The 25,195-nt window shown below is 35.9% G+C and overlaps 5 protein-coding genes and 1 pseudogene across 8 annotated transcripts; 2 read left to right on the plus strand and 4 right to left on the minus strand.

Annotated features, from left to right (window-relative positions):
* Positions 1–1,590: 1,590 nt before the first annotated feature.
* LOC104708549 (polyamine transporter RMV1) lies at positions 1,591–3,474 on the minus strand. 2 transcript variants are annotated; one of them, XM_087462679.1, is made up of 2 exons: positions 2,393–3,378; positions 2,175–2,301 (listed from the first exon to the last, which is right to left on the minus strand). In XM_087462679.1, the coding sequence occupies exons 1-2, from the start codon at positions 3,221–3,223 to the stop codon at positions 2,290–2,292; spliced, it is 843 nt and encodes a 280-aa protein (XP_087318805.1). In that variant the 5' UTR covers positions 3,224–3,378; the 3' UTR covers positions 2,175–2,289. The 2 variants fall into 2 exon arrangements, with proteins under 2 accessions (XP_010423447.2, XP_087318805.1); XM_010425145.3 differs by having other exon boundaries at positions 1,591–3,474.
* Positions 3,475–3,753: 279 nt separating this feature from the next.
* LOC104708550 (tubulin gamma-2 chain) lies at positions 3,754–6,698 on the minus strand. Its single transcript, XM_010425146.3, has 10 exons — positions 6,234–6,698; positions 5,818–6,130; positions 5,320–5,720; positions 5,114–5,167; positions 4,934–5,038; positions 4,757–4,831; positions 4,618–4,662; positions 4,340–4,468; positions 4,114–4,218; positions 3,754–4,033 (listed from the first exon to the last, which is right to left on the minus strand). The coding sequence occupies exons 1-10, from the start codon at positions 6,360–6,362 to the stop codon at positions 3,965–3,967; spliced, it is 1,425 nt and encodes a 474-aa protein (XP_010423448.1). The 5' UTR covers positions 6,363–6,698; the 3' UTR covers positions 3,754–3,964.
* Positions 6,699–6,790: 92 nt separating this feature from the next.
* LOC104708551 (PHD finger protein ALFIN-LIKE 1) lies at positions 6,791–8,658 on the plus strand. Its single transcript, XM_010425148.3, has 6 exons — positions 6,791–6,925; positions 7,033–7,065; positions 7,194–7,416; positions 7,875–7,998; positions 8,113–8,370; positions 8,481–8,658. Exons 1-5 carry the CDS (start codon positions 6,832–6,834, stop codon positions 8,362–8,364), a joined length of 726 nt encoding a protein of 241 aa, XP_010423450.1. The 5' UTR covers positions 6,791–6,831; the 3' UTR covers positions 8,365–8,370; positions 8,481–8,658.
* A 1,478-nt stretch (positions 8,659–10,136) lies between these two features.
* On the minus strand, positions 10,137–13,281 carry LOC104708552 (jasmonate-induced oxygenase 2). Its single transcript, XM_010425149.3, has 3 exons — positions 12,130–13,281; positions 11,422–11,752; positions 10,137–10,529 (listed from the first exon to the last, which is right to left on the minus strand). The coding sequence occupies exons 1-3, from the start codon at positions 12,669–12,671 to the stop codon at positions 10,275–10,277; spliced, it is 1,128 nt and encodes a 375-aa protein (XP_010423451.1). The 5' UTR covers positions 12,672–13,281; the 3' UTR covers positions 10,137–10,274.
* Positions 13,282–16,806: 3,525 nt separating this feature from the next.
* LOC104708553 (N-(5'-phosphoribosyl)anthranilate isomerase 1, chloroplastic) lies at positions 16,807–18,847 on the plus strand. 2 transcript variants are annotated; one of them, XM_087463408.1, is made up of 5 exons: positions 16,807–17,125; positions 17,422–17,484; positions 17,588–17,955; positions 18,038–18,201; positions 18,529–18,847. In XM_087463408.1, the coding sequence occupies exons 1-5, from the start codon at positions 17,116–17,118 to the stop codon at positions 18,752–18,754; spliced, it is 831 nt and encodes a 276-aa protein (XP_087319534.1). In that variant the 5' UTR covers positions 16,807–17,115; the 3' UTR covers positions 18,755–18,847. The 2 variants fall into 2 exon arrangements, with proteins under 2 accessions (XP_087319534.1, XP_087319533.1); XM_087463407.1 differs by lacking the exon at positions 16,807–17,125 and having other exon boundaries at positions 17,379–17,484.
* Positions 18,848–20,744: 1,897 nt separating this feature from the next.
* Positions 20,745–24,311, minus strand: LOC104709927 (ribosome biogenesis protein BOP1 homolog; annotated as a pseudogene). Its single transcript, XR_015564299.1, has 14 exons — positions 24,118–24,311; positions 23,912–24,014; positions 23,727–23,843; positions 23,529–23,679; positions 23,316–23,433; positions 22,973–23,232; positions 22,762–22,870; positions 22,566–22,668; positions 22,335–22,485; positions 22,092–22,224; positions 21,901–22,007; positions 21,752–21,816; positions 21,101–21,659; positions 20,745–20,973 (listed from the first exon to the last, which is right to left on the minus strand). The product of XR_015564299.1 is annotated as a ribosome biogenesis protein BOP1 homolog (transcript).
* Between the last annotated feature and the right edge of the window lie 884 nt (positions 24,312–25,195).

Below are 25,195 nucleotides of genomic sequence, written 5' to 3' on the forward strand. Positions count from 1 at the left end.
TAGCCGCTCTTCTCCCTCTCACCAAAAACGTCGCTCAAAAACAAAAGAAAAAGGGTATATTTTTTCTCCTAAAAACCCTAGGTTAAATAGCATACAAGTAGAGAAAAAAATAAGGAAAGAATCCAAATTCAAATCTCCCTATTAAAAACGATCTCCTCCCTCTTTCTCTCACAAAGGATCACCTAAAATAAGGGGAATTAGGCAGGGAATCGGCGCCTAGATGCTTGCCACGTGTCGTCATGAAACCGTAGAGTTGGGAGCATGTGCTCGGAAATCGGGAGCATGTGCTCCTGGGTCTAAAATCAGCTTTTCTGCTCCAATTCAACTCCTTTCTGCTCCCATTGCTCCTGCTGTTCCAATCCTTGCTTTTAGCTTCCTAGCCTCTTATTATAACCTGAAAAGGACTCAAACAACTACAAAACTATCAAATAAACGGGGTCAAAGTGAGTCAAAACCGTAACATATCAGAGATCGAAAGGACAAAAGAAAAAGCGATAACCGAAAAGACGAAAAGAAGGAAGAATCTGAAACTAATCAACAAGAAGAAGATGTAAAGAGGAGGAACAGAGAGAAGAAGTAAGAAACGAAGATGGAAACATATCAAACGGACTCTAAGAACATGACGGAGAAGCTTCTGATTAGTCGCCGATGGGATCGATGGAAGAGATGAAGAGAACCACGACAAAAGATACGACGGACAATAAGACGAAATCGAACCAAAGCTTCCGCGTTGTCTTCTGAAATCGTCAATTGATATGGTTGCCAATATGTTCATCAATTGATTAGGTTTTAATTGGGTTTAAGTTAGAATTGGGTCAAAATCTGGTTTTCTTTGGTTTATGTTCTATAATTGTCGGTATAACAAACAAGAAACCAACGTAACCCGGGTTTGTGGGTTAATAAATCTCGAACTATTAATTCGGGGAGATACATGTTTTGAATTTTTGATTCGGGGAGAATTAGCCTTCGAACTTTTTTTTCGGAGATATATAGATAGAGGTCAAAGTTTGGGCTCTATCTGACTCGATACAATAGTTTTCATGGGGAAATAGACCGTCGGCCCGACTTATGAATAATTTAACTTAAATGGATAGTTACATATCTTCGATCATCTCAACTAATTAATGGTTGCTTATCTTACATGTATTAAGCATACAATACATCTTCTATCCGAGGAAATATTTGTGAATCATAGGTCAGAAATTTGGTTCTATAATTACATTCGGTTTGGATTCTTGTTGATTTTTCAATCTATATCTTGGTCCATATATTTGTTTGGTTGTAGATCTTACACAACCAAGCACCTCTATCTAAAATTTGTAGTTGGTCCGATTTCGGTCTTATTAAAATTGATATGATTGTATCTCGATTAAAAAAGTCATGAGTTTTGATGGACAAGGAATCAAAAGAAAGCTATACATAAGTTAGAGCGCATGATAGGAGTTGCCGCCGAGTTGGAGTTTTTCGTCTCGACTGATTTGCGTTTCCCATTGTCTTTCTAATATTGTATTTGCCCAAATATTTTTTTGGGAGTTTACTACTATTTTATCCTCAACAACATCACATTTAAAAAAGAAAAAAAATATGATAGAGGCATTCCAAAATTAGTTTTATTGTTTATATCATTTGGGTGAATTAGAATAATAATTATGAAAATACTTTTAAAAAGCTCATGATGTTATCATTAGTGTTTAGCGAAGATTATATATCTAAGAAAATAGAACATTAGCATCGTCAGCTTCGGTCCTTACTCCATCAGGTTTGGTAGGTGAGAGCTGGTTGAGAACTTGAGCCATCCCTTCTTCTCCACTTGCTTAAGACAAGGTTGTAACACAAGCCCAATCACAATAGCCGCAAGGCTCACGGCTGCAACTTTCAGGTTAGTAAACGCCATGATGACACCGATCAATACTGTTGGAGGAATGCACATGAGGATCGATCCCAACACCCCTACAGGTATCTTAAACGGCCGTGATGCAGCCGGGTATTTCATCCTTAGCCTCACAAATGCAATAAACTCCAAAATCATTCCAAAACAGTATAAAAAATTCTCTGCAGCCACAATCTCTTGAAAGCTTAACCATGACAAGAGAATCACACCAGAGGCTGAGAACAGTATCCCGACCCATGGAGTTCCGTAGCGAGATCTCTTGGCAAAGACCTGTGGAAGCATCCCGCGCTCAGCCATTCCAAGAAGTTGAAAAGAATCACTGCTCATTTCAGCAAGAAACATTCCCATGTTTGATGTCGCAGCTGCAGCTTGAATCCACCATCCCAACCAAGCTCCTCCTATAACTTTACCTATATTAGCGAAATACCCGTCAGTCCATAGGTTCTGATCAAGAGGTATAGCTCCTGTCCCGGTCAAAACCGGGAAGATGTAAGAAAGCACCACAAGAAGCAGAGCATAGAACAGAGCCCTCGGTAACGTTTTACTCGGGTTTTCAACTTCTCCCGAAAGCGTACTAATAGAATCCCAATAGTTGAGGTTCCAGAAGAGAGTGTTGAGATACAAGCTCCATTTAACACCTTTCATCTTCTTGCTAACCACAAGCCATCTCGAAGGTTTGAGCTTTGGAATAGACATGAAAGACATGACCACAAACGGAAGGATCGAGAAAACGCCGAGGACAACAGCTGCTACACCGACAATGCTTAAACCCCTGTAGTTCACGTAAGTCAAGGCTACAGTCAATACCAAAATCGCAGCGACTCGAGGGATTCCACTACCAAGAACCGGGACTCCAGATTTAAGATAATCAAGGAAGAGAATGGGATACAGAGCGTTGTCTATAACGCCACTTAGCCATTTAACCCAACCTTGTTGAAACCCCCAGTAAGGTCCCAATGCTGAAGATACCCACACAACGTAACCACCGTTCTCAGGGAACATTGTTCCCATCTCAGCGGTGATGAGTGCTTCAGGGATACTCCATATAAAAGGGAACACAATAAATCCAACAATAGCTAACAAAGGTCCTGCTGCGTTAACACTGTCTTCAATCCCAAACGGACCACCTGAGACCTCGTAGAATATTAGGAAAACTAGTGGCAATACCGTTATTTTCTTGATCTTGTTGACGGGTGTCTCCGTAGACCCTGCTTCGACGGCGGTGGTGACACCTATACTTATGTGAGGAGGAGAAGAAGGTGGGTTGTCGGTGGAGGAGATTCTTGGCTTTTGTGTGGTGGAGTCAATAGTCAATGAGCTAAGCTCAGTCATCGAGAATTAGAAACTCAAAAGGAACTGCTAGGGAAGTTGCTTGGATGTAGACAGAACAACAGAGCTCGAAGAAACAAGAAACATGGAAGAAAAAAAAGTTGGAAACTTTGAGCTGCTCGAACGAAATCGAAGGTTAAAGGTTTCCACTTTATGAAAACAATATCCAGAAACGCAAGTTGAATCCTCCAAGTTTATTTATATCTTCAAATACAGAAAGAAAAATAAAACTAGGCTTCTTCTTATTTGACAACGACATTGCTCCTTACTTATGTAGGATAACGATAAAAACTTTTTTTTCTTATTAAAAATAAAATAAAAAACACTATTAGATAAATTCGTCAATAATTACATTCTTATAAATAAATAAACACTGTAGAAATTTTTGTTTTATTCATGCGTCGAGAATAAACAGTGTTATAATGACTTGAGAAGGGGGATCTACGAAATTTAACATTAGTTGTAATTTCAATTTGCATAGGATTCCAAGATTCCTGCTCCTGAGGAGATGCAACTTTTATGTGCTCTTCATCTTAGAAAACACCCAAGAAACATCATCTCATAGATTGCAACTCATCCACATCATAATACTATTCAAGGTTTTACATTGCCAATAATTCTGTATCATTCATTACTACTGCTCCTACCAAAACCTATTGCAAAGCAAACCTATGATGACCTGAAAGAACCTCAGTTATAAGTGAAACATCATTTTGACTTACTCTGGGTTTTTATTTTTTTTGTTCAGAATGCTAACTTAGGATCCACAACTCCTGAACCATTGCCTTCACCAGTCATAAGCTGTCCGGGGTCCTGAGAGAGACATAGTGTTTTCATTAAAAGTTGCTTCATTGTAAGTGTGACTACAGATTCGGAAAGCTTAACTTATATACCTCCATTCCCCATTTGATGTAATCTGGAGACTCGCAGGCCTTATACTCATCTACCAAACTCGCAATTATGTCCCTTGATTCATCAAACTCTGAAAGATCATTGTCCTGTCCATATCAACATGTCGATTCTCATGATTTCAACCTTTAACTGTCAAACCTCATGGAGGATGGGTTGCATTAAACATCAGCCGGACAAAGGCAAAATGTATTTGAGCAGTCAACTTACAGCAAACATGGGAAACTTTCGGTAATTGTCAAGAAAAGCTTGCTTCTTCCTCAACTTGTCATATTGACTCAAACATCTGCTGAAAAGGTGCCTGATACTAGTGTGGCTTGCTAACATAAGACCACTGACCTGATATATCAAATAACCCACCAAAGTTAAGAGTCTTCGCTGTAGTCTTCTAAAGCAGGATCCACCAGCACAATACATTAGTTGTAAGGGATACCAACTCTCAGCATGACAGTGACATATATAATATATATAGAGTGATATAAGATTACCCTATGGGCAGTTTGAACATATGGGGACTTCTTGGAAAGAGCAACCTGTTGAGAGCAAAATATGGAAAAACATTGTGATGAAAGTCCATGGTAAAGCCAAAAGCAATAACTAAATTTGCAGGCACAATTCGGTTAGAACCTGTATGCTTGCAGGTCCCCAGTCAATGAAATTAACAAGCTTTCTTTCTCTTATCCTCTGCAAACTCTCATGTACCTAATAGCAAGTAAGGAGACAACAGAGCAGATCACATCAACAAGAAAGAATTAACTAGTTCATCCTCAATATGTCGAACAAAAAACTGCTATATAAAATTACCTGAGTGGGATCGACTTCTCCTTGAATTATATTCAATATTGATATGTACTTTGCCTGACTAGCTTCTTTGTTTCTAGCATAAGACGAAACCATTGTATTTTTTGTCTGCAAATACAATTATTTTAGAAGAACGTCTGATTCAAGTTTCGAAAAAAGATTGGAGGGAGTTATTCAGCTCACCTGTAGAAGTCTCCTCATAACATCCAGCACAGTGGTTTTACGAATGACATTGGCCTACCAAGAACAATTTACTTAAGAGAGTAAGAAATCAATAAAAATGCCAAGCATAACATTCAAAAGTCATGTCCAAGATACATCAGCAGCTTCCCATAAAAACATATTGTGATATGATAGTATTAGTTATTAAACACATTGAGGTATCTAACCTGGCGCTCAACAGTCAATGGTGTATATCCTGCCATAAGGAAGTGACACCTTGGTGTTGGGATCAAAGATGCAAGCAAGCCAACCAAGTCATTATTCATGTATCCTGGATAACGCAGCGTTGTAGTGCTAGCAGACATCACAGTTGACACCAAAGAATTAGTTTGAGCAAAGGTAGGATTCGTCAAATGTAGACGCTCCACAGCAATTCTATTAAGTGCAGTATTGTCGAGGACAACAACACAATCAGCATTTAAGGTAAGCCGCTTCAGGGTCAACAGTGAGTTGTAGGGCTGGACAACAACGTCACTCGTTTCCATCTGATTTGGAAATACACTGTATGTCTGAACCAACTTCTTGCTATAACGATCATTCAAAGTCTCCAATAAGTAAGATCCCATACCTTCATGTAAGTCATTCAGTGTTACAACATGAAAATGTATTTCACAGTAGAAAACAATATAAAGCTAAATTAAGAGAGTGGCAGAAAAAGAACAAACCTGAGCCAGTGCCTCCAGCAATAGAATGGCAAAGAACAAAACCCTCAAGACTGTCACTACCATCAGCTTCACGATCAATCATGTCCATGATCTCTTCTTCAACACCTTTCCCTTGGTGATAACCACTGGCCCAGTTGTTACCAGCACCACCACCATGGTCAGAAAGGAAGATATTCTCATGATTATAAAGGTTACGGTAATCACCATTCTGAATACCATTGATAACTCTAGGCTCCAAATCAATAAGTAGAGCTCGTGGGATATAGTGTTGGTCATCCGCTTGGTAAAAAAACACATCTTTTCTATCACCTCCCTACACACCAATTTCAAATTAACACAATTTCATTATTTGATACAACAAACCCCACAACAAACGAAAGTCAAAAAATCAAATCGATTATTAGATAAAGGAAGACCTGAGTAGCGAAGTCCTCGAGGATACCATCTTTACTGATGCCGTGCTCAAGGCAAAGCTGTTTCCAAAACTCCATACCGATCTGGTTCCCACATTGTCCCACCTGAAGCGTAATAATCTCCCTCGGCATCTTTCACTCTCTTCTCTAAAACCCTACTAGGGTTTCGAGACTGGTAAAGAAGATGATGGTGAAAATCAAAAACGATTCAATTAGCACACTCTCTCTCACTCACGGCACGGGCATAGATTAGGCCACACTCAGCTTTATTCATCAATGACAAACCCAGAAATCAGAATCGCCCTTTGTTTCAAGTTTGGGAATTTTTTAGTTGAATTCAAACACAAAACACACTAAGAAAAAAAAAACTAAACTGGGCCAATTTGAATGAAATTGGGCCAGGCCCATTTAAAATAGAGACCAAACACAAAAGTATACTACTACTACAACTCTTTTATTCTTCTCTCTCCCTCTCTCTCTGTGTCCGTGCGCATCGGATTTAGGAAACCATTGATGCAGACCTCAATCCATCTCTAACACCACTGATCTACCTTACGGTCTTTCCCACTTGTACATTTTGTTTCTTGCTCGACATCTATCTATGGCTGCCGAGTCTTCTAACCCTCGAACCGTCGAAGAGATCTTTAAGGATTTTAGCGGTCGTCGCTCCGGTATTCTCCGAGCTCTCTCCGGAGGTAGAGTCGTCGCAAAAACCTCTTTTTTCTCTATATTTCTTACTAAAGTTGTTGGCTTTTCTAAACTACGTTTTGTTGTTGTTCGTGGCTGTGTTTTTTTTTACTAGATGTTGACAAGTTCTACTCTTTATGCGATCCGGGTAAGTGAGCTCTTTTCACCGTTATTTTCGGATCTGTGTTTGTTTTGACCATTGATAAGCTTCAGAGAAGAAGAAGAAAAAGATGCCCTTTTTTGAGAATTTTTTTGGTTTTGTTTGGGGTCTTATAGAGATGGAGAATCTGTGTTTGTACGGACACGCGAATGGGACATGGGAAGTGAATCTTCCAGCTGAGGAAGTGCCTCCGGAGCTACCTGAGCCAGCTCTTGGTATCAATTTCGCAAGAGATGGTATGCAGCGTAAAGATTGGCTCTCTTTAGTTGCTGTCCACAGTGATTGTTGGTTACTCTCTGTTTCTTCTTACTTCGGCGCTCGCCTTAATCGCAATGAGAGGTACCTTTTGCGTTCTTTGTTTCTTGCTTGTTTCATAGAATGTGGCAGATAGTTCTACTGTGCTACTTAGAATGTGGTGTTAATGATGATAACAATTGGACAGTCTCATGAGCTTGTGTCATCACTATATGTTGTTTCCTGATTCTTTCTTTCACTCTTGCTCTACTTTTCAATAAGCTTCTTTCCTTCTTAGGTTAAGTTTACATACCATTTTTCAAAAATCCTTCTGTCTCGTGAACTTGTGCTTCATTTGGATACATTCTATGGTTAAGTTTGGTCCCTTTCTCTGAGCTGACATCTTTGTATCCACTATCTTATTACTTATCCTAAAAGCATTGTTTGCTTTATGGTTCTGTAGGAGCCTGTGGTGTAGCATCCCTTTCAATGTAAATCAACAGTTGTAAACAATAATGGGTCTATGAGCTTATGTTGTATGTTCTATTTTCAATGATGGGCAGGAAACGTCTATTTAGTTTGATCAACGATCTCCCAACTCTCTTTGAAGTAGTGACTGGTAGGAAGCCCACCAAAGATAATAAACCAAGCATGGATCTCGGAAGCAAATCCAGAAACGGCGTTAAGGTATCAATATGAACTCTCTATCACTCTTTACCACTCAAATACAGATAAGGGTTTGTCAATCTTCTTCCATTTGAACAAAATTATTGAGTTTCGGTGTTATTTGAATTGTTGCAGAGATCGATTGAAGGGCAGACAAAGAGCACACCGAAATTGATGGAAGAGAGCTATGAAGATGAAGACGACGAGCATGGAGACACACTCTGTGGAAGTTGTGGAGGAAACTACACAAACGACGAATTCTGGATATGCTGTGATGTGTGTGAACGTTGGTACCATGGGAAGTGTGTGAAGATAACACCAGCCAAAGCAGATAACATCAAGCAATACAAATGCCCATCTTGCTGCACTAAGAAAGGAAGACAGTGAGAGAGTGTGAGTCATCTTTTCATTCATATGTCATCCTTTCTTTTATTTCTAGTTTTAAATTACTGCAAAACATCCTTCTGTTAATTTATGAATACGAAACTATTATTTGGTGTTAGATTCTCAAAGGGCGTTATAAAATTAGTAGTGAAAGAGGGAGGTAGTCAAAGAGACATTAGCTGGTTAGAAAGCTTCCTCATCTTTTGATGCCATGTGTTTTGTATATGTAGTGTGACTCTGTTTTCATCGTTTATGTGTGTAATCTCTTTTAAGCTATATGAAAGACAATCTTATATGTATGATTGATCATCATTATCTCATGGGTAATTTTAAAATTTCTCAAATTTACACACTCTTTGACAGAGAATAATATTATGTAAAAATTCTAGAAATTATAATTAAGTTTAGTAACCTTTACAAAAACTCGATCCAGGAGAGTGATTGAGCCATTTGTTGACTATTCCATCACTAAATCTCTGTCCACGTAAGTCTCTCTAGTCTCTACTGCCATTTTTAGTTATTTTCTTTTATTACGTACAAAATTAATCTGAATTTTAGCTAAATTTTAGATAAAATAAATAAAAAATCAAACTATATAATAGAAGGGATCACTATTATAAAATCAAACTGAACGTAGGTTAAAGTTTTTCTGTATAAATTTGAATTATTCAATACATTGAATTGAAGCCACCGTCGATAGTGTGAATGAAAATGCAAGTTGCATTTTCTAAAATATATATTTCGTATCCACCTATATTTTATATGTAATCACAATTGACCCAACTGATAGACATTCTGGGCCAAACCACCACTCGAAAGCGCACATGCTAGTAGTTATTGTAATTTAATACTGTTTATAATCTTATTCTTATATATAAATGTATGTAATATATAGACTATATAGTATGTGTAGTGCAAACGTTTGACATATTTGTATGTAATGATTGATCCAAAGAAAACCAATATGGGAATGAGAGGCTCACAATATAATAGATAGAGGTGTGGATATGGTGTTAGAAATATCATCCACATGGGGTAATTAGGAGGCTAGCCAATATTTGCGTATTAGCATACTCATATCATATTAGTCGATGTTTTAGAGTTTAGCTCTTTTAAAAATCTATTACATCCGTTGTGGAGCAATTCTTTTTTTTGTATTACCGACAGATTCATATAATATTTGTGTGTGTGTGTGTTTTGTCAGATTTATTTGCTTCTAATCATTTTTTCCCGAATCGAGTTCGGGATTTGGTAAACATATATCAATTCCAACAATCTGTTAGGTCAAAATAATCACAAGACTTTACTAAAATTTAAATACCTTTCAGTGATATTCCATATTGCATAGTATATAATATCATGTGACGTTTGAAGTTCAACAATTATACATTTTGTGACAATCTTTGTAGTTGAATTAGTTAATTAAGCACCGTTCAATGATATTATCTGTGACGTTTAGAGTTCAACAATAATACATTTCTATGATAGTTATATAAACTAGCTGTACCATGATCACTATCAACTTTACCACGTTTTTTTCAAACATGACGACGTACGCATTAATTATGAAATGAAATGTGTGCAAATGATATTGATAGACGTTAAATTCTGAGATTTAATACAATATATACTATGTGACAAAAAAAAATTGCGTACTAAACAAACCAATAGTAATAGATACTAACTATCATTTGAAACATAAACAATATATATATAAGAAAATACTATTGTATAAAAAGAATCTCTGAACGTAATCCAGTAAATTAGTTATTCGCTTGAAGATAAAATCATCGATCCTTTGAAAATTCAAAATATAAATGATGATACACATATACAATAAGTCAGATGTAATATCCTGAAATTACAAAACATTAATTGTTTTCTTTATGGGGGAGAAAGAAAAAATAAAACAATCAACGAGGCCGAGGAGAAATATGAGATTCAACATGGGATTTGCCTTGTGGACCTTGAGTTCTGATAAAGAGTCTATATTGATCAAAGGTCATAGGAGGATATAAAGGAGGATTATGAGCGGATACAAGTTCTTGTAACGGTTGGATCGGAATATCGCTTTTAGGGTTGTAGAAGAAAGCAAGTGAAACTCTCTCTTTGTTCGAGTTCACGATCACTCTATGCTCCACACTCTTGTATGTTGCGTTGCTTAGTATCTGCGTTTTTATCATATCAGCATATATCAACATGTAAATTGTTTGATTCTAAGGAAAAATTTAGACAACACAATATCAAGTTTCTAAGAAGTTAGAAAATTAACATTAATTATATATATATATATATATATATATACGATTTTGTACAAAGAAGACGTTCTAAAATTATGTTGTTTTCACAAAATTTCTGTGCAAATATACACATGTGGTGTTTTGTTTTAAAAATCGTGTTATGTACGTATAAATAAATATTTCTTATCTTGCAACATGGGCAAACAGCCAAACACAAACATGTGCGTAATGAAGGATTTGCTGTACTATTTGTTTCGTAATAAATATAGAGACCGCCACTTACGATTGTCTCAAAAAAAAGAAAAAAAAAATCCTAATTACTTTCTTATGAAGTTATAATATTGCCGATATATATATATATATATATATATATAAATAAATTGTCCATAAAAACCGGTTGACAGAAAAGATCTAAAAGGACGTAATTTCAGTTGTCGGAATAATGAGTTAATAATTACATTTTTTTAAAATTGTTGAAAAATCAAAAAGGTGATAGAAATTGGCACCACCAAGTGGTAGCTGTTTATCATACTTGCGTTTAAAAACATGTGTAAAACGTGCGACTTTTAGCTTACATCTTATTCATTCGTTGTCAAATAACAACTTTCGCATTTGTCCTTTTCTTTATAGACAATTTTTTTCTGACACAAGATAACGATTAAGTATTTATAAATTTTATGAGATGTATCTAGTAAATATTCGTGACACATACTTACTTTAATTTGTTTTTTTTTTGGTTTTAATGTTAAATAATTTGTTTATAGATTATTTGCAACATGGAAAACAATAACCAAAAACGGCAACTAATTAAATAATTTACCTGAATTTGATCACCAATATTGACGATGAAAGCATGAGGATGAGGCTTGACGGTGATCCACGTGTCATTTTTACGAACCTGAAGACCGAAGACATGATCGTCCGGTAAGAGAATGGTCATACCGCCAGGATCGGAGTGAGGGGAGAGACCAAGAGCCAGCTCCGGTCGAGGGCACTTTGGGTAATAATTAACCCTCAAACATGCCCCAATGTTTTCACCTCCAAATGCATCTTGGAACTTATCATCTTTTAGTCCCAAGTTTGTCGATAACACCCTCATGATTCTCCCGCTTAGATTCACAAGTTCTTTCCCGTACTCATCGATCACTTCTCTATATATTTTTTTTTTTTGCGTAAAATAAAAGAAATAAAAATTAAATTATTTCCCCAAGATTGTATTTTACTATATCCTAACGTTAAAAAATCAAAGAGAGCAACACTTGCTTTCTGGAAAAAAACAGTATTCTCACACTCACCAAGAACTTAAAATATCAAAACTATTAAAAAGGATAAGTTTTCCTATATTGTACCACTTGTCCGTACAGTTTAAAGATTAAAAAAACTATATACAGTACTTGTATCTAGTAATATAAATGGATCTTTCTACTCCCACTCCCTCAAAAAAATAAAGTACTCATCACTAAAACTCATTTAAAAAAAAAAAAAAAAAGAGAAAGAAAAAATGATTAAAGAAGAGAGGAGGAGGAACCTTATGGTGGGAGGAAAAGAAGGCCACTTGTTGAAGTCTTTCAAATGATGAGGAAGAAGATGAAGAAAGTAATAATCACTCCAATCAAGACTTGCTCCTTTCGTAACACCTAATCTACTTCCATACCCTTCGTAGGTTCTTGGTGAGTTCGAGTATGTCTCTTTCGCATTGACCGGCATATGGAAAAACTCTCTCCAATTATCTCTAGCCGCGTCCATCAGCTCCGGTTTGACCCCGTGGTTCACCACTTGGAAAAACCCCCACTCACGGCAAGCCTCCGATATCCGAGCCATGATGACGTCATCGGACGACCCTTCTTCCGAGAAAAGCCCTTCAAGGTCTATGATTGGGATGTTGGTCGCGGCGGGAGCGTCTTCGGTCGTGGTGGGGCGTAGAGACGCCGGTTTGATGTAGCGGTCGGGGAGAAAGGAGAGGTTGCTCTCGGCTAAGGACTGGACTCGGACGATTGGCTCAGGCCACTCATCCATCGATCCTTTTTTGGTCTCGACCTTGACATCCATCTTGTTCTTGTTCATGTTCATCTTCTTTGTTTCGATTTATCCTTCTTGTTCATGCGAGACGTTTTAGATAGAAAAGAAGAGGCTTGTGAGAAATAATAAATTTTTTGATTGAAGTAAGGAATTTAAAAGAATGGTAAAATGGTGGTGGAGGAGAATCTAGAAATCGGCTAGAGAGACGATGAAAGCAACGTCTTTGTTTATTAATGAAACGTGTGTGAAAAAAGTATTGTTATGCTTTTTTTTTTTCTTAAATATATTTCTCTCTTGGGATATAGAAGGACAAAATAATACTACAATGGATCGACATGTGAAACTAAGCATTACTTTGAGTTTGAGGCAATCTTTGGTGTGATAGTCTTTTAACTATTTTAATGACAAAATGTCGACAAGGATTAAGACTAAAAATATACTAGCTAGTAAGCTAGTCTTTTAAGATAGTACTAAATAATCTTGCTTAATAAATGACACGTGTCGACTTATGGACAATGGGACTTATATGTGTAAGAGATGATGGTTATTTTATAGGAATCAAAATTATAAGTTTTGTATATAAAGAGATGGAGAAACTGACATTCTATTTGGTGACGCTATAGAAATAGCCTGATAGGCAAGACTTGTAAGAATATTACTCAAGATTATGTGAGTTCTATGAAACTTTTCAAATACTTCAGTGTATTTTTTTTTTGTTTGATATATAATCTATTCAACCCATCTAAAAAAATTAAAGCTCGAATTCAATTCTTGACTTTAAAAACTTGTACATAAAGTTACAACCTTTTAATCAATTTCCAATCAACCCAGCTGTTAAGATAGTAATTAGACCGTTGTCTAAATTTAATTAATTCGTAATAAGGACATGTTTAAATTGAATGTAGAATAGCATCAAGTAATAAAACTCTCTAAAAGCTAATTGCAGCTTTGATGAAAGTTTCTAGAAATCGGATAAAATACAAACACACATGAATCCTGTGTAAGAAAAGTAAACAAAATCCAATTAACAAGAGGATACGATCAGTTCAACCAGTAACGGCTTCGGTCGACATGCCCATATATAGCTTATTAAGCTTTTTTTTTAATTTACCATCACAAAATTAGTCAACGCCTTTGGATAAATGAATCGAGACGCATAGCTAAGAAAAGTAAACAATGTTTTTGTTTGTTTTGCTTCAGTATTCTTTATATAATAAAGAAACGATAGCCAAACCAAAAAAAAAAAAAGACTTTAAAATAAATATTGATAGAGTAGCACGTGGGCTAATTAATCAAAACGTAACATGGCGTCGTCAATGACGTAATGCTTTCTAAAGAGAAAACGTTGAATATAAACTTTTCTAGAATTATTTTACCCATAAGACAGATTTAGGAGAATCTTATCGACATTACCAAATTGACAATAATGGACAATGGTGTTTAATCCTGCCTAGAAACCTTTTTTTTGTTAAAAAAATTCTTGCGAATAAAAAAATAATTTAAAATGTTTCATATTATTATTGCTTTTCCAAGTTTTTTTTAAAAATCATCAAAGTCTTCCCGATTGTGTTATTTCTAACATGTTTTGTCTGGCTGCAATGCTTTCATTATATAGTTGACTATAAACAGCTATATACTCGACTGTGGATGTTAAATCTACATCAAACTCAGTATCAATGTTATTCATTTAGATAACTACTATATATATATATTTAAGTTGTAACAAGAATAATTGTTCGTATTTATATCAAACTATATTTGTCTAGAAGAGTTTGTAATTATTATGTTCATACATTTTTATCATGAAGTTTAAGTTCTTTTTTTTTTTGGCTAAAAGATATTCAATTTAAAACTTGATAACGCATAGCATCATCATATTTAAGTTATGTTCTGTTGATCATGATACTGTATTACTGTGGATGATGATGATATGCGTTATAGTCTTATAGATCACATAATTTTGATAGTGAAGGTGAGAAGACATCTCTCTCTCTCTCTCTCTCTCTCTCTCTCTCTCTCTGCACTCTACTGTAATTCCAATGTAACAGTCTAACCTCCAAGCTCGTTTAGCCTCTGCATTCGACATGTGGGGCCTTTCTTTTGGGGGACAACTGATCAACTAGTTCAGCAACCAAAAAAAAGAAAAATATTTTACTATTTATGGACCTCTTGTATTGTGTGTGTGCGTGTGTTTTTCCTCTACTGATTTGTACGGCAAGTGTAAATAACGCTTCTATTTAGCCATTTTAATTACAGTTAAACACGATTAACTTATGAAAGTTTTCTCATGAGAAATCTGGAACTCCTTATACAATTTATTGGTCATATATTTAAACTTTCTCCATATATATATATATACATTATCCTATACTATACATCTAAACGTACACTTAAATAGGCAATTGAGCCATTTTTTGTTAATGAAGTATGTCTAGCACACGGCAGTGTTTGTTTGACAATCAAGATTATATCGGCTGGAGTGATTATAGTTTTATAAAAAGATATCGTTTTGATCAGTTCGTTTTATTTAGATATTAAAAACCAATTATGAAGTCTGAGTACACTCGCACACACCTTGGTGCGACCGAATGTTCTAATTGCCTCAAAGTACGTTTTCTAAGTGATGAAAATAGTTGAAGCGCATTAAAAGGGCATCCACTAAACAAGTAGTTATTGGAATTACGCCTCTCCATGTTTGGCAAGTGATCATACTTGATATGATTACACATGTGTCTGTCTACATATATCTACCAATACGCTGCACCCATAATATCATTAACAGTTACGAATTGTGGTGGATAAAATCCAGTCCGTACATTCTGCACACAGATATGTTGTCCCATCGAACAAGTTTTTCAATACATTAGAGACAAAATTATTGGTTTTTAATTGCTACTAGAAAATTCTCTAGACAGGTACAAATGGTAGTCTCCCATTTAAAACATAGTTGCTACTTAAAAAATAATAGTAATTATTTTCTACTTAATCTGTATGCATGATTGATTTATCATAACATGATATATTGTTATGATCCAATCATGTGTAATTAAGGACAAAACCGCTGAAGCTAAGCTAAAAAGCAATATATACATATTAAAATAACTGACGAATAAAAATAAAATAAAAACTGACGAAGGAGATCGAAGACAGAAAGAGTTGTTGTTTGTTTTTGGTCAAAAAGTAGATAAAAGAGCTTTTTTCGCCTGAAAAAGGAGAAAGTTAAAAGAGATGAGTATGAGCCTAAAAAAGGCTAGTTAAAGAGATAAGTTTGCGCCTAACAAAAACGAACGAATGAAAATTAATTAGGGACTTTCTGTTTTTTAGCTGTTTTCCGTTAAATTTGCATTTAAAAAAAAAAAGTTTTTAAGAAAAAAACGAATAGTTTGGCAAGTTAGAGATAAAATCACATTTTGCACGTGTTTTTGAAGAGAGAGGGGGCTCACTTTGATGGATGAACGGAACCGCCGTGTTACAAGAGATGTCGGCAAATGTTGTCTTGACATAGAGTCTCTATCTCATCACGTGGCCCTTTGGTTGGAATAACAACGCGTTCACACTTTGCTTGCTTTGAGATATTATTTTTGTATTTTTCCCAACTTGCAAATTCGTTGGTTAAATAAAACAGTAGCTAGCATTGAACATTTTTCTTACATAACTTAATCCAAGAATTGGATTAACTAACAAATAACTTGTATATTCTGGATATCTACTCGTACTTAACTGATCATTTCTTGGCCTCATTTGAGATAAAATTATTAAAACTTATCATTTACTATAAATTTTGGTGTTACTGTATTAGGTTTTTCCAAAAAAAATAAATAATCGTTGTTGTTAGAAGATTATGAGACTCGGGTATATAATCAGACACCAAGATAGTAGTTTTTCTAACCAACTGTCAATTAATACATAGAAGATTCGTGAGAATTTGAATATGATAAAACCAAACATCATAGTATTGTTTCTTCTTCTTTTTAGCCAACTTGTGTCAATTAATGTATAGAAGATTATGGAACTCGAATAATTAAATGATTAATAACAAAAAAAAAACATCATAAATTTTCAACGTTTGATTGATATTTGATACATACATACACCTTTGTGATCTAAGTAAGACTTACAAATATTAAAAATTATTATACCAAACTTAAATATTTATTTATATGACCAATTATTCTAAGTTGAAATTATTGATTAAACGCAAAAACTAAAAATTAAGTGATCCATGGTACGATTGGTTCGACCCGATAATTAAGTGACCCCGAGAAGCAAACTGGTTTATTCGGTTTCTCAAAAAAACCAGACCGGAAATCAATAGTTCGGTTTATTAGCTACACCTACCAAAAATGTTTAGTAGAGTCCGTTTTGTTTTTTTTTTTTCCGCCATTCTCTGATCTTCTTCAGCTACGACCGCCGTCTCCGTTGAACCTCCTCTTCTCATTTCATCGACGGGTGAATAACCCTATACTTTCTAAGATTTCGGGACAGTGGAACTAAGATGTCAGCAGGTATTCTTGTTTTGGTAATGAGCTCGTTGGATAGAAAACGCAGATAACTTGTTCGATGTATTTACTCAAAGAGCTTAATTCTGTTTTCTACTAGTGATATTAATTTATGCTATCAACCTGATTCAGTGATGATCCATTATCTATTATAGTTTTCTTTGCTTGCCATCTTCGTTTACTAAGAGGGTTCTCGATTCTATATTTGTCTTTGTAAATTCAGAGCTTTATGTTATTTTGTTAAATTAGTTAAGCTTTGTTCTTAGAACTGTTGATGAGACAAGCTTTATTATTATCCTCAGGAACATCAACAGATCTTCGCGTCCATCCTAGAGTTCTCAGTTTCTCCAGAACCTACAAATCCGGTTACTTTTTTTCACTAGACCTTGTGTGTGTGTGTTTTCTTGTTTCCCTGTAAAATTACTGAAGCTTTCCCTCGATGTCTTGTTTCCTACTGGATATGCTCAGGTTTAAGCAATCGAAAGGTGTCTTTTTTGAGAGCGGGGTATGCTCAGAATAGGAAATTTAGCTGCAGTGTTTCTTCCAAGACAGAGGATGTAGCTCCTAGAGATGATGGTAGAGGAAAGGATGGACCTTTGGTTAAGATGTGCGGTATCACATCAGCCAGAGATGCTGCTATGGCAGTTGAGGCTGGTGCTGATCTCATCGGGATGATTATTTGGCCGAATTCAAAACGATCCATTTCTCTTTCCGTTGCGAAGGATATCTCCAAAGTGGCCAGGGATGGTGGGGCCGAACCTGTTGGTGTTTTTGTTGATGATGATGAGAACACGATACTTAGAGCAGCTGATGCCTCAGACCTTGAGCTTGTTCAGGTTGTCTACATTCTTTTCATTTTCGGTTTTTGCCCTCAACAAGATGGTTTTCTCAACTCTTGATAGTTATGGTTTCTTCCAGCTTCATGGTAATGGTTCGCGTGCTGCTTTCTCGGGATTAGTACGTAAAAGGAGAGTCATATACGTCCTTAATGCAAACGTGGATGGAAAGCTCTTGAACGAAGTTCCTGAAGAGGATTGTCATCTCGCTGATTGGATTCTTGTGGATAGTGCAACGGGTGGGAGGTACGTGCCTAGAACAACTTTTTCAGTTTCTCCGTATTGTCTCATTGTAATGTACACCTTAGATGAACAATCACTCTAGTACATGAAACCGTTCGTCTTTCACAAGTGATTGAATTATCAAGAGTGTGATAGGTTCAGGCTCAGTCCAACGTCGATATACCAAAATTTGTTAACCTGATGACCATAGTGTCGTGTTAGGTTGGTTAGGTGGTTCCAAAGGTTATGCTTAGAGTACCTGCCTCCTTCACTATATCAGCTAAGGCTCAAGTGACTTAATGACATCTTTCTTTTGTCTACGGCAATATTGATTTCGACAATTTGCTGCAGTGGTAAAGGATTTAACTGGGCTCAGTTCAAGTTACCCTCCATCAGAAGCAGAAATGGGTGGCTCTTAGCTGGGGGAATCGATCCAACAAACGTTTCAGCAGCTCTTTCTATCCTTCAACCTGATGGAATTGATGTTAGCAGCGGTATTTGCGGTACAGACGGTATCCAGAAGGATAAGTCTAAGATAAGTTCCTTCGTAACTGCAGTTCGCTCTGTACAGTACTAATGGCTAGCAATAAAAGCCGAGGTGATTTATCTTGTAACTATAGTTTCGAGCACCAACCTTTCTTTCATCAGTAATAAGATTTAATTTAAAGGTGTTGGTTTGGCTACCATAACAAAAGAGGGAAGTCGGCTCAGCCACAAACAACATAATGCTTTTTAATCTCGACCAAAACAAAAGGAACATAAAGAATGTGCCAAGATGATTTTTTTTAACTTGTCTGCCTAGTTTATTGCAGCATGTTGTGTTGTTATTAGTCCTTAACATGTGAGATAACAAAAATATTCTCTTGTGATGTTATACATGCCAACTCTCGCATACATAGTCTCATAGAGATCCAAAACTCTAGTTTTGGCGAAAATCAATATTTCGATACATTCTATGGATTTGGCGTCGACTAGAGAGATAGTACTACTTATGAAATCAAACGTATAGCCCTAACTTTTTCAGTCGAAAACAAAATAGACTGCCCACAGAGCGAGAAGAGCGATTCAACGATACTAGAAGTCTAGAACCGATCTAATCACACGAATTAGTAGAAATCGAAGAAATATACCGTATTGACAATTACATGGATATTAGAGACAAGTACATAAAATTGACAATTCTTAACTTCGAAATATATTTTGATCAATTTCTAATATTGTTTATGTTTGTCATATGATTCATATATTCTATAAACCATGATTGTATATCTCGATTCATTGCTTTTAACAGAGTTTTTTAAAAATAAGCCTAAAATACATATAAAATTAGATTTAGAACATCTGTTTAGAGAAAATGATCGAATCTAATCAACCGGACACAAACCGCGAGTTTCAATGTTTAACAATTTTTACTTACGCACACTTCTATGTTTAAATCGGGTTATGATACAGTAGCAACTCTTACAATGTCGAACATACATACAATACATATTATTAGATTATGGTTCTAATTAATGGTGGCATTGTGTGAGGGGAATAGTTTGAGATAAAAATAAAATTATTCCCAAATTTTACCAGTTAACGATTGAAATTGTTAAACAAATGTATATGCATCCCATTCATTTTTGTTATAGATTAACAAAAAAGAGATAATTAAAAAAATAGTTGCATCCACTAAAATAGAGAGGAATAAAAATAACACATTAAACATCGTCCTATTTTTTTTTTTCTCTTACGCAATTTAAATGGCAATCATTTGATATATATATACATGTATTGTTTAATAAACATATATTGTTCAATTTATATGGCAATCATTATATATATTGTTTAATAAACATCACTAATACAAGATAAACCATCTAGGAATGATCTATTTACTTTTATTTAACTTCATTAGTTTTTAGGCCTAGATCTTAATTACTTATAAGTAAAATTTGAAATATACATGTTTTTGATCCTTTATCTTAATTAGATAAATCAATTAATTTGGAAAATCAAAATACAGTATTTAGTGACGAGTTTGTTTGTTTGTTAATCTAGTTGAAAAACTAACTTTCATGAACAAGTTTTCTTCCAAAAAAACATGAAGAAAAAAAAAAAAAAAAACAAGATGCAGATTATCACGTACAAACAATCTTAACAAGTGAGACTCAAATTTTAAACTGACATGTTAATATATTATGTTGCTAGTCTCTTCCTGACATCATCTCACAAATGAATTTGAAGGCTGATGCATCCTCACCAAAAACAAACGAGATCCAAGGTAATTTCTTCATTATCACACCTTTGACATCTAAACTTGAGTCAAGTCTGAAATGGCCTCTAAGTCCGCTTTGTTTCATTATCAAAAAAGTCTCGATCGCTATTATGCGTCCTCCACCAGTAGATTTGATGCTTTGTCTGGGACGTTGGATGATGTTAGGCTCCAATCCGGAGATGTAAAGACATTGGTGAAAGATGATATTGAGGACATGGTAGATGTAAAGACATTGGTGAAAGATGATATTGAGGACATGGTGGATGTAAAGACATTGGTGAAAGACATATCCGGAGATGTAAAGACATTGGTGAATAAATTCCCGCTAAAATTCATATTAAGTCAGATTTCGCAGTTTTACCACTTGCACCTAAAAAAGTAAAACAATCTGAAACAACAAACAAGCTAATGTCAAAAAGAGGGTTTGCAAATTTAGTGGCAATAGAGCTTGATTATTGAGTCAGCCCCTCCAGTGAATACCCATGGTTGTCTCTGATGAAACTTGCAGTCCAAGACTCCTGCAATCAAAATGATATCTATATATATATATATATATATATATATATTAATCTCCTGAAGAATCAAAACATATGACGATGACGCATAATAGTGTGTGATCGATCCTCAAGGAAAAAAAACACAAAACGCCATATAAAAACTAACCTCCCTCATTTGAAGAAGTAGAATGGCCTCTTAGAATCTCCAACGGCACAATCAGAGGATTCTCGTTCAGATCATTATACACCTTTCCATAGAACACATAAGCTGTAGAGTCCTCCGAGGACGAAGCAAACAACGGATACGAACGGTGAAACGCCACATTAGTGATGTCCTTAGGATGATGATTCTTGAGAGTCTTGTACGGCTTCGAAGAAAGATCCATGTCAAACCAACACATCTTGCCTTCTTTACTTCCTACTATCAGATTATCACCACCGGGATGAATCGCCATTGATGAGATTTCCTTCATTCCAGTCTCGAGCTTTTTCCCGGGCTCATCTACCTTTAACAGATTGTAAACACGCACGTTCTTTCTTGCCGCGATGAAGAAGTATGAACGGCTTGGATGAAAAAGTGCAGTCACTGGAAGTCCGCGGATCTTGAAGGGCTTTTGTGTAAGCTTTTTCGAGATTTGATGAATTACAACACCTCGTGTTTCGCCGGATGCCATGACTGTCGACAGATAGTCTCCCTTACGATGCCAGTCAATACTCGTTATGTTCTGAAATATATAAACCAAACCAGTTACAGGATTTTTTTGTTTTCTGTTTCCCCTGTGATAGCCATTACAAAGGATATGGAAGCAAAGTGTACCTTAAAATGTCTAATCATGATCCCTCCATATCTCTCATCTGGAAGCCACCTTGCAATTGCTGCAACTATGGTGCAAAATATACAAAAGACTAAATCATTCGGACATCCATCTCAATTTCTGACAAACTGTTGTGGTCACGGCTACTTACCAGATGCTTTTGGTACTATAACGTTTCCTAAGTGCAGCAACTCTTTAATATTTTTCTGTTCCTCATCAGTGTCAAGTTCAGTGTTCAGGATAACCAAATCTCGTCCCCTGCAGAATTGAGATGTGATGGTATCAGAACAGGAAGTTATAATAATAAATCAGAAAACAAACTCCCAAGATAGACACACTCACATGGCAACGGCTAAAATTGATAAGCCGGAAAGAGGGTTCCAAGCAACACATTTAATAGCTTCATCAAACTGCCAGATCTTAAGACATCTACCGGTTTCCACTTCCCATATACGGATAGATCCATCAGATGAACCTTTGAAGAGGAATGAAAAAAAAGGAAAAAAGAATAAAAACAAGAATACATACAAGGTTGAAATCTTGGAAAGACAAGAGAGAGCTCAACAAAATTGAACAATGAAATACCAGAGGAGATCCATTGGCCAGAACATTCAGCGGATATGGTAGTGACTTTTCCTGTATGGCCTTTATATTCAAGATAGCAGGAGTGTGGATAAGGTCTAAGATCTTTCCTACAAGGTAGTTTAGGCTTCAAAGATTCAGGAACGATGTTAATCTGGAGAAAGGAAACACACTGAGATTATGATAGAGAGAATGAGATAAACCAGAAAATGAGATGATGAAATTAGTCCTCACTCTCTTCTTTCGAGATCTCGGGCATAGGTATATATCCAAACAACGGTGAAAAGGCTCTTTTAGTGCATTCTCATATGCTGGAATGCTTCTCAGAGATGTGAAGCTGCGCACACATTAAATTTACCATAAGGCTTAAGCTAACAGATTCAAAAGAAAAGAACAACAGAGTACATAAAGAGGTACTTTTAAATAATACCTTCTAGGGATGAATTTTGGACGATCTTCCTGCTACATCAGTTCATATGAGGCTTTCTCTTCCTCCGTTGGAATGTATTCCAAAGGAGGATTGTATGATTCCTCGTGTCCTGGGAAGCCAAATTGCAGAAGAGATTAAAGACCTTTCAAAAAATACAAGTTTCCCAGATAAACAGATTGGTTAACCAAAACAGAAAAAAAAAAAGAAGTACCTGGCAATTTTAGTTTCGGTGGACGAATATAAGTTAATTGCTTGCTCTTTTGGTGTGAAGTTGAATCACCAGGCCATAAGGAGTAGACACTGGGCTCTTGTGCAGGATTATCAAACTTGATCAACCCCTTCCGGATTGCTCTGACATACTTAACAACCATCATGAGCCTCCGACTTTGAAAGGATGAACCTTCGCTTGGGTTCTGGTGCACTTGAGAGTGGATCTCTTGCATCATCCCATTTGAACCAATCAACAGAAGGCTGGCACCAAGGGAATCAAATGGGTCACAATTTTTGAGTGATTTGCACAATATATTAGTAGAAAACGGCTACACATTACGTACCGGATATGGATCAAATTCAGCATGTGGCGCTTGCCCTTTGAGCAGGCTACGAATAAACCCTCTCTCCTTTTTAGTCAGCTCCACTTCCTCGTCATTATATTCATCAGAAATCTTCCAGCTAAAGCCCCCACAAATTGCATCAGCACAGTGCTACAAAAATAACAAACTATATATGTATACAAATAATAAAAAGATAGAAGTCTTAAAACTGACTTGGAGTGATCAATTTTTTCAAGCAAAGAGACAAGCGTATCTCGCTTTTCTGCCTTGGTGAGCTTCTTCCCAGTGATGTCATAACCAATATGTTTCTCATCCTTATACCACTTCAAGGAAACATCTCCAGCTGTATTTCTTGGAGCAACCTACACATCAAAGATCAAAGATAGATAAATATGTAGTTTCGTTCGGAAATGGAGAAGTATATATCGCTCTCTTGGGCGACTTCATCTTGCTCAGAACCTTCGTCACTCCCATCTACTTGTTCACTTTCATCACCATCTTCATCATTATCATCTGATCCCTCAAGACCTATAATACATGCACAGTTACTCGATGAGCTGAACCAGAGAGGAAAGGCACAACACGCAAACAATTACCATCGACTTCGTCCTCGGATGATCCTCTCTTTCCATCTTCTTCTGTTGAAGCATCAGCATCATCGGAGTCGAAATCATCGGAATTCAAAGACCCGGACAAACTCTACAGAACACACAAAAACCGAGAAAGATGAACAATCCCATAACCAAATGCACAATATAATGGAAAAAACAAAAAAAGAAACGAAAGAGAGAAAGGAGAATACATATCCGTCGCCGTCGTAATCAGAATCCACTAGCAGGTCTTCCTCTTTCAAGCTTCTCACCTCCTTTTCTACTGCTGGTTTCTGTTTCTCGTTAGCTGCTTTGCCCTTCTTCTTCTTCTTCTTCGTCATCGGTGCGTGCTATCACAGGCGAGGTTTATTAGACTAAGAACAAACTTGTTTGAAGATGGGGCAGATTCAGGGTTTAGGGTTTAGGACATTTTAGGTTGAAAAGACGCTATGCATATATATACGTATGTCATAATACTATATATTATTTTTTAATAACTAATAGTATTCATTAAGTATTTAAGTCCATCAATTAAAAAGAATTAAGTCTAGAAGATGTACAATCGATGTTTAAGAAATTTTAAAGGTTTTTTACATACGAAAATGTTTAATTTGTGAGTTTTATCCCTAGTTAAATGTATCGTTTTATTTGACATCATCAAATTAATAAGCTAAAAAATAAAATAAAAAAACTTGTGAAAAAACTGTGTTGGAAACACACAAAAAAAACAACTAATTTGAAGCAAACGGTTTATTTCGGTTCTACAAAAACCAAACAAGAAAGTCAATATTTCGGTTTGTTCCGGTTCAAGAAAAGTCAATTTTGTAGAAAAGTTCAATAATTCGGTTGGTTTGGCTCCATAATAATGTCGTTGGGCTCTCAAGAACAATATCCTTGTATGACATATATCCATCTGATCATATATTATTTCATTAGACCGAGAATTTTACCACCGGTTTCTACAAAATAATGCTTTTTAATCTCGACCAAAACAAAAGGAACATAAAGAATGTGCCAAGATGAATTTTTAACTCGTCTGCCCGGTTCATTGCAGCATGTTGTCAAGTTCTTTGTCAATTGAGTTTTGGATCTCAAGAACAATATCACTTAACCTTAGCCAACATATATATAATCAAAGGTTATTTGGCTAAAGTTTTTTTTTGTTTTGTCTTAAACCAAGAAAAGAATGCTTGAAAAACCTTTTTGCTTGAATCTTTTGTATCTTGTCACTTGATCTTGCTATTATGTAGCATACGTATTAGTCTCCTTAAACTAGATTTAGAATTAGAT

This window comes from Camelina sativa, chromosome 8, assembly GCF_030686135.1.
Source record: "Camelina sativa cultivar CO46 ecotype springtype chromosome 8, ASM3068613v1".
Lineage (NCBI taxonomy): Eukaryota > Viridiplantae > Streptophyta > Magnoliopsida > Brassicales > Brassicaceae > Camelina > Camelina sativa.

What these genes read in the sequence shown, in the direction of transcription:
- LOC104708549 (XM_010425145.3), bottom strand. Translation starts at nt 3,223, where the DNA reads ATGACTGAGCTTAGCTCATTGACTATTGACTCCACCACACAAAAGCCA.
- LOC104708550 (XM_010425146.3), bottom strand. Translation starts at nt 6,362, where the DNA reads ATGCCGAGGGAGATTATTACGCTTCAGGTGGGACAATGTGGGAACCAG. An exon ending in TGCTGGAGGCACTGGCTCAG is followed by an intron (nt 5,721 to 5,817) that starts GTTTGTTCTTTT and finishes ACTTACATGAAG; the next exon opens with GTATGGGATCTTACTTATTG. An exon ending in CATTGACTGTTGAGCGCCAG is followed by an intron (nt 5,168 to 5,319) that starts GTTAGATACCTC and finishes TGTTCTTGGTAG; the next exon opens with GCCAATGTCATTCGTAAAAC.
- LOC104708551 (XM_010425148.3), top strand. Translation starts at nt 6,832, where the DNA reads ATGGCTGCCGAGTCTTCTAACCCTCGAACCGTCGAAGAGATCTTTAAG. An exon ending in CTACTCTTTATGCGATCCGG is followed by an intron (nt 7,066 to 7,193) that starts GTAAGTGAGCTC and finishes GGGGTCTTATAG; the next exon opens with AGATGGAGAATCTGTGTTTG. An exon ending in CGCCTTAATCGCAATGAGAG is followed by an intron (nt 7,417 to 7,874) that starts GTACCTTTTGCG and finishes AATGATGGGCAG; the next exon opens with GAAACGTCTATTTAGTTTGA.
- LOC104708552 (XM_010425149.3), bottom strand. Translation starts at nt 12,671, where the DNA reads ATGAACATGAACAAGAACAAGATGGATGTCAAGGTCGAGACCAAAAAA. An exon ending in TCTTTTCCTCCCACCATAAG is followed by an intron (nt 11,753 to 12,129) that starts GTTCCTCCTCCT and finishes AAAAATATATAG; the next exon opens with AGAAGTGATCGATGAGTACG. An exon ending in ATATTGGTGATCAAATTCAG is followed by an intron (nt 10,530 to 11,421) that starts GTAAATTATTTA and finishes ATAAAAACGCAG; the next exon opens with ATACTAAGCAACGCAACATA.
- LOC104708553 (XM_087463407.1), top strand. Translation starts at nt 17,394, where the DNA reads ATGAGACAAGCTTTATTATTATCCTCAGGAACATCAACAGATCTTCGC. An exon ending in CTCCAGAACCTACAAATCCG is followed by an intron (nt 17,485 to 17,587) that starts GTTACTTTTTTT and finishes GGATATGCTCAG; the next exon opens with GTTTAAGCAATCGAAAGGTG. An exon ending in CAGACCTTGAGCTTGTTCAG is followed by an intron (nt 17,956 to 18,037) that starts GTTGTCTACATT and finishes GGTTTCTTCCAG; the next exon opens with CTTCATGGTAATGGTTCGCG.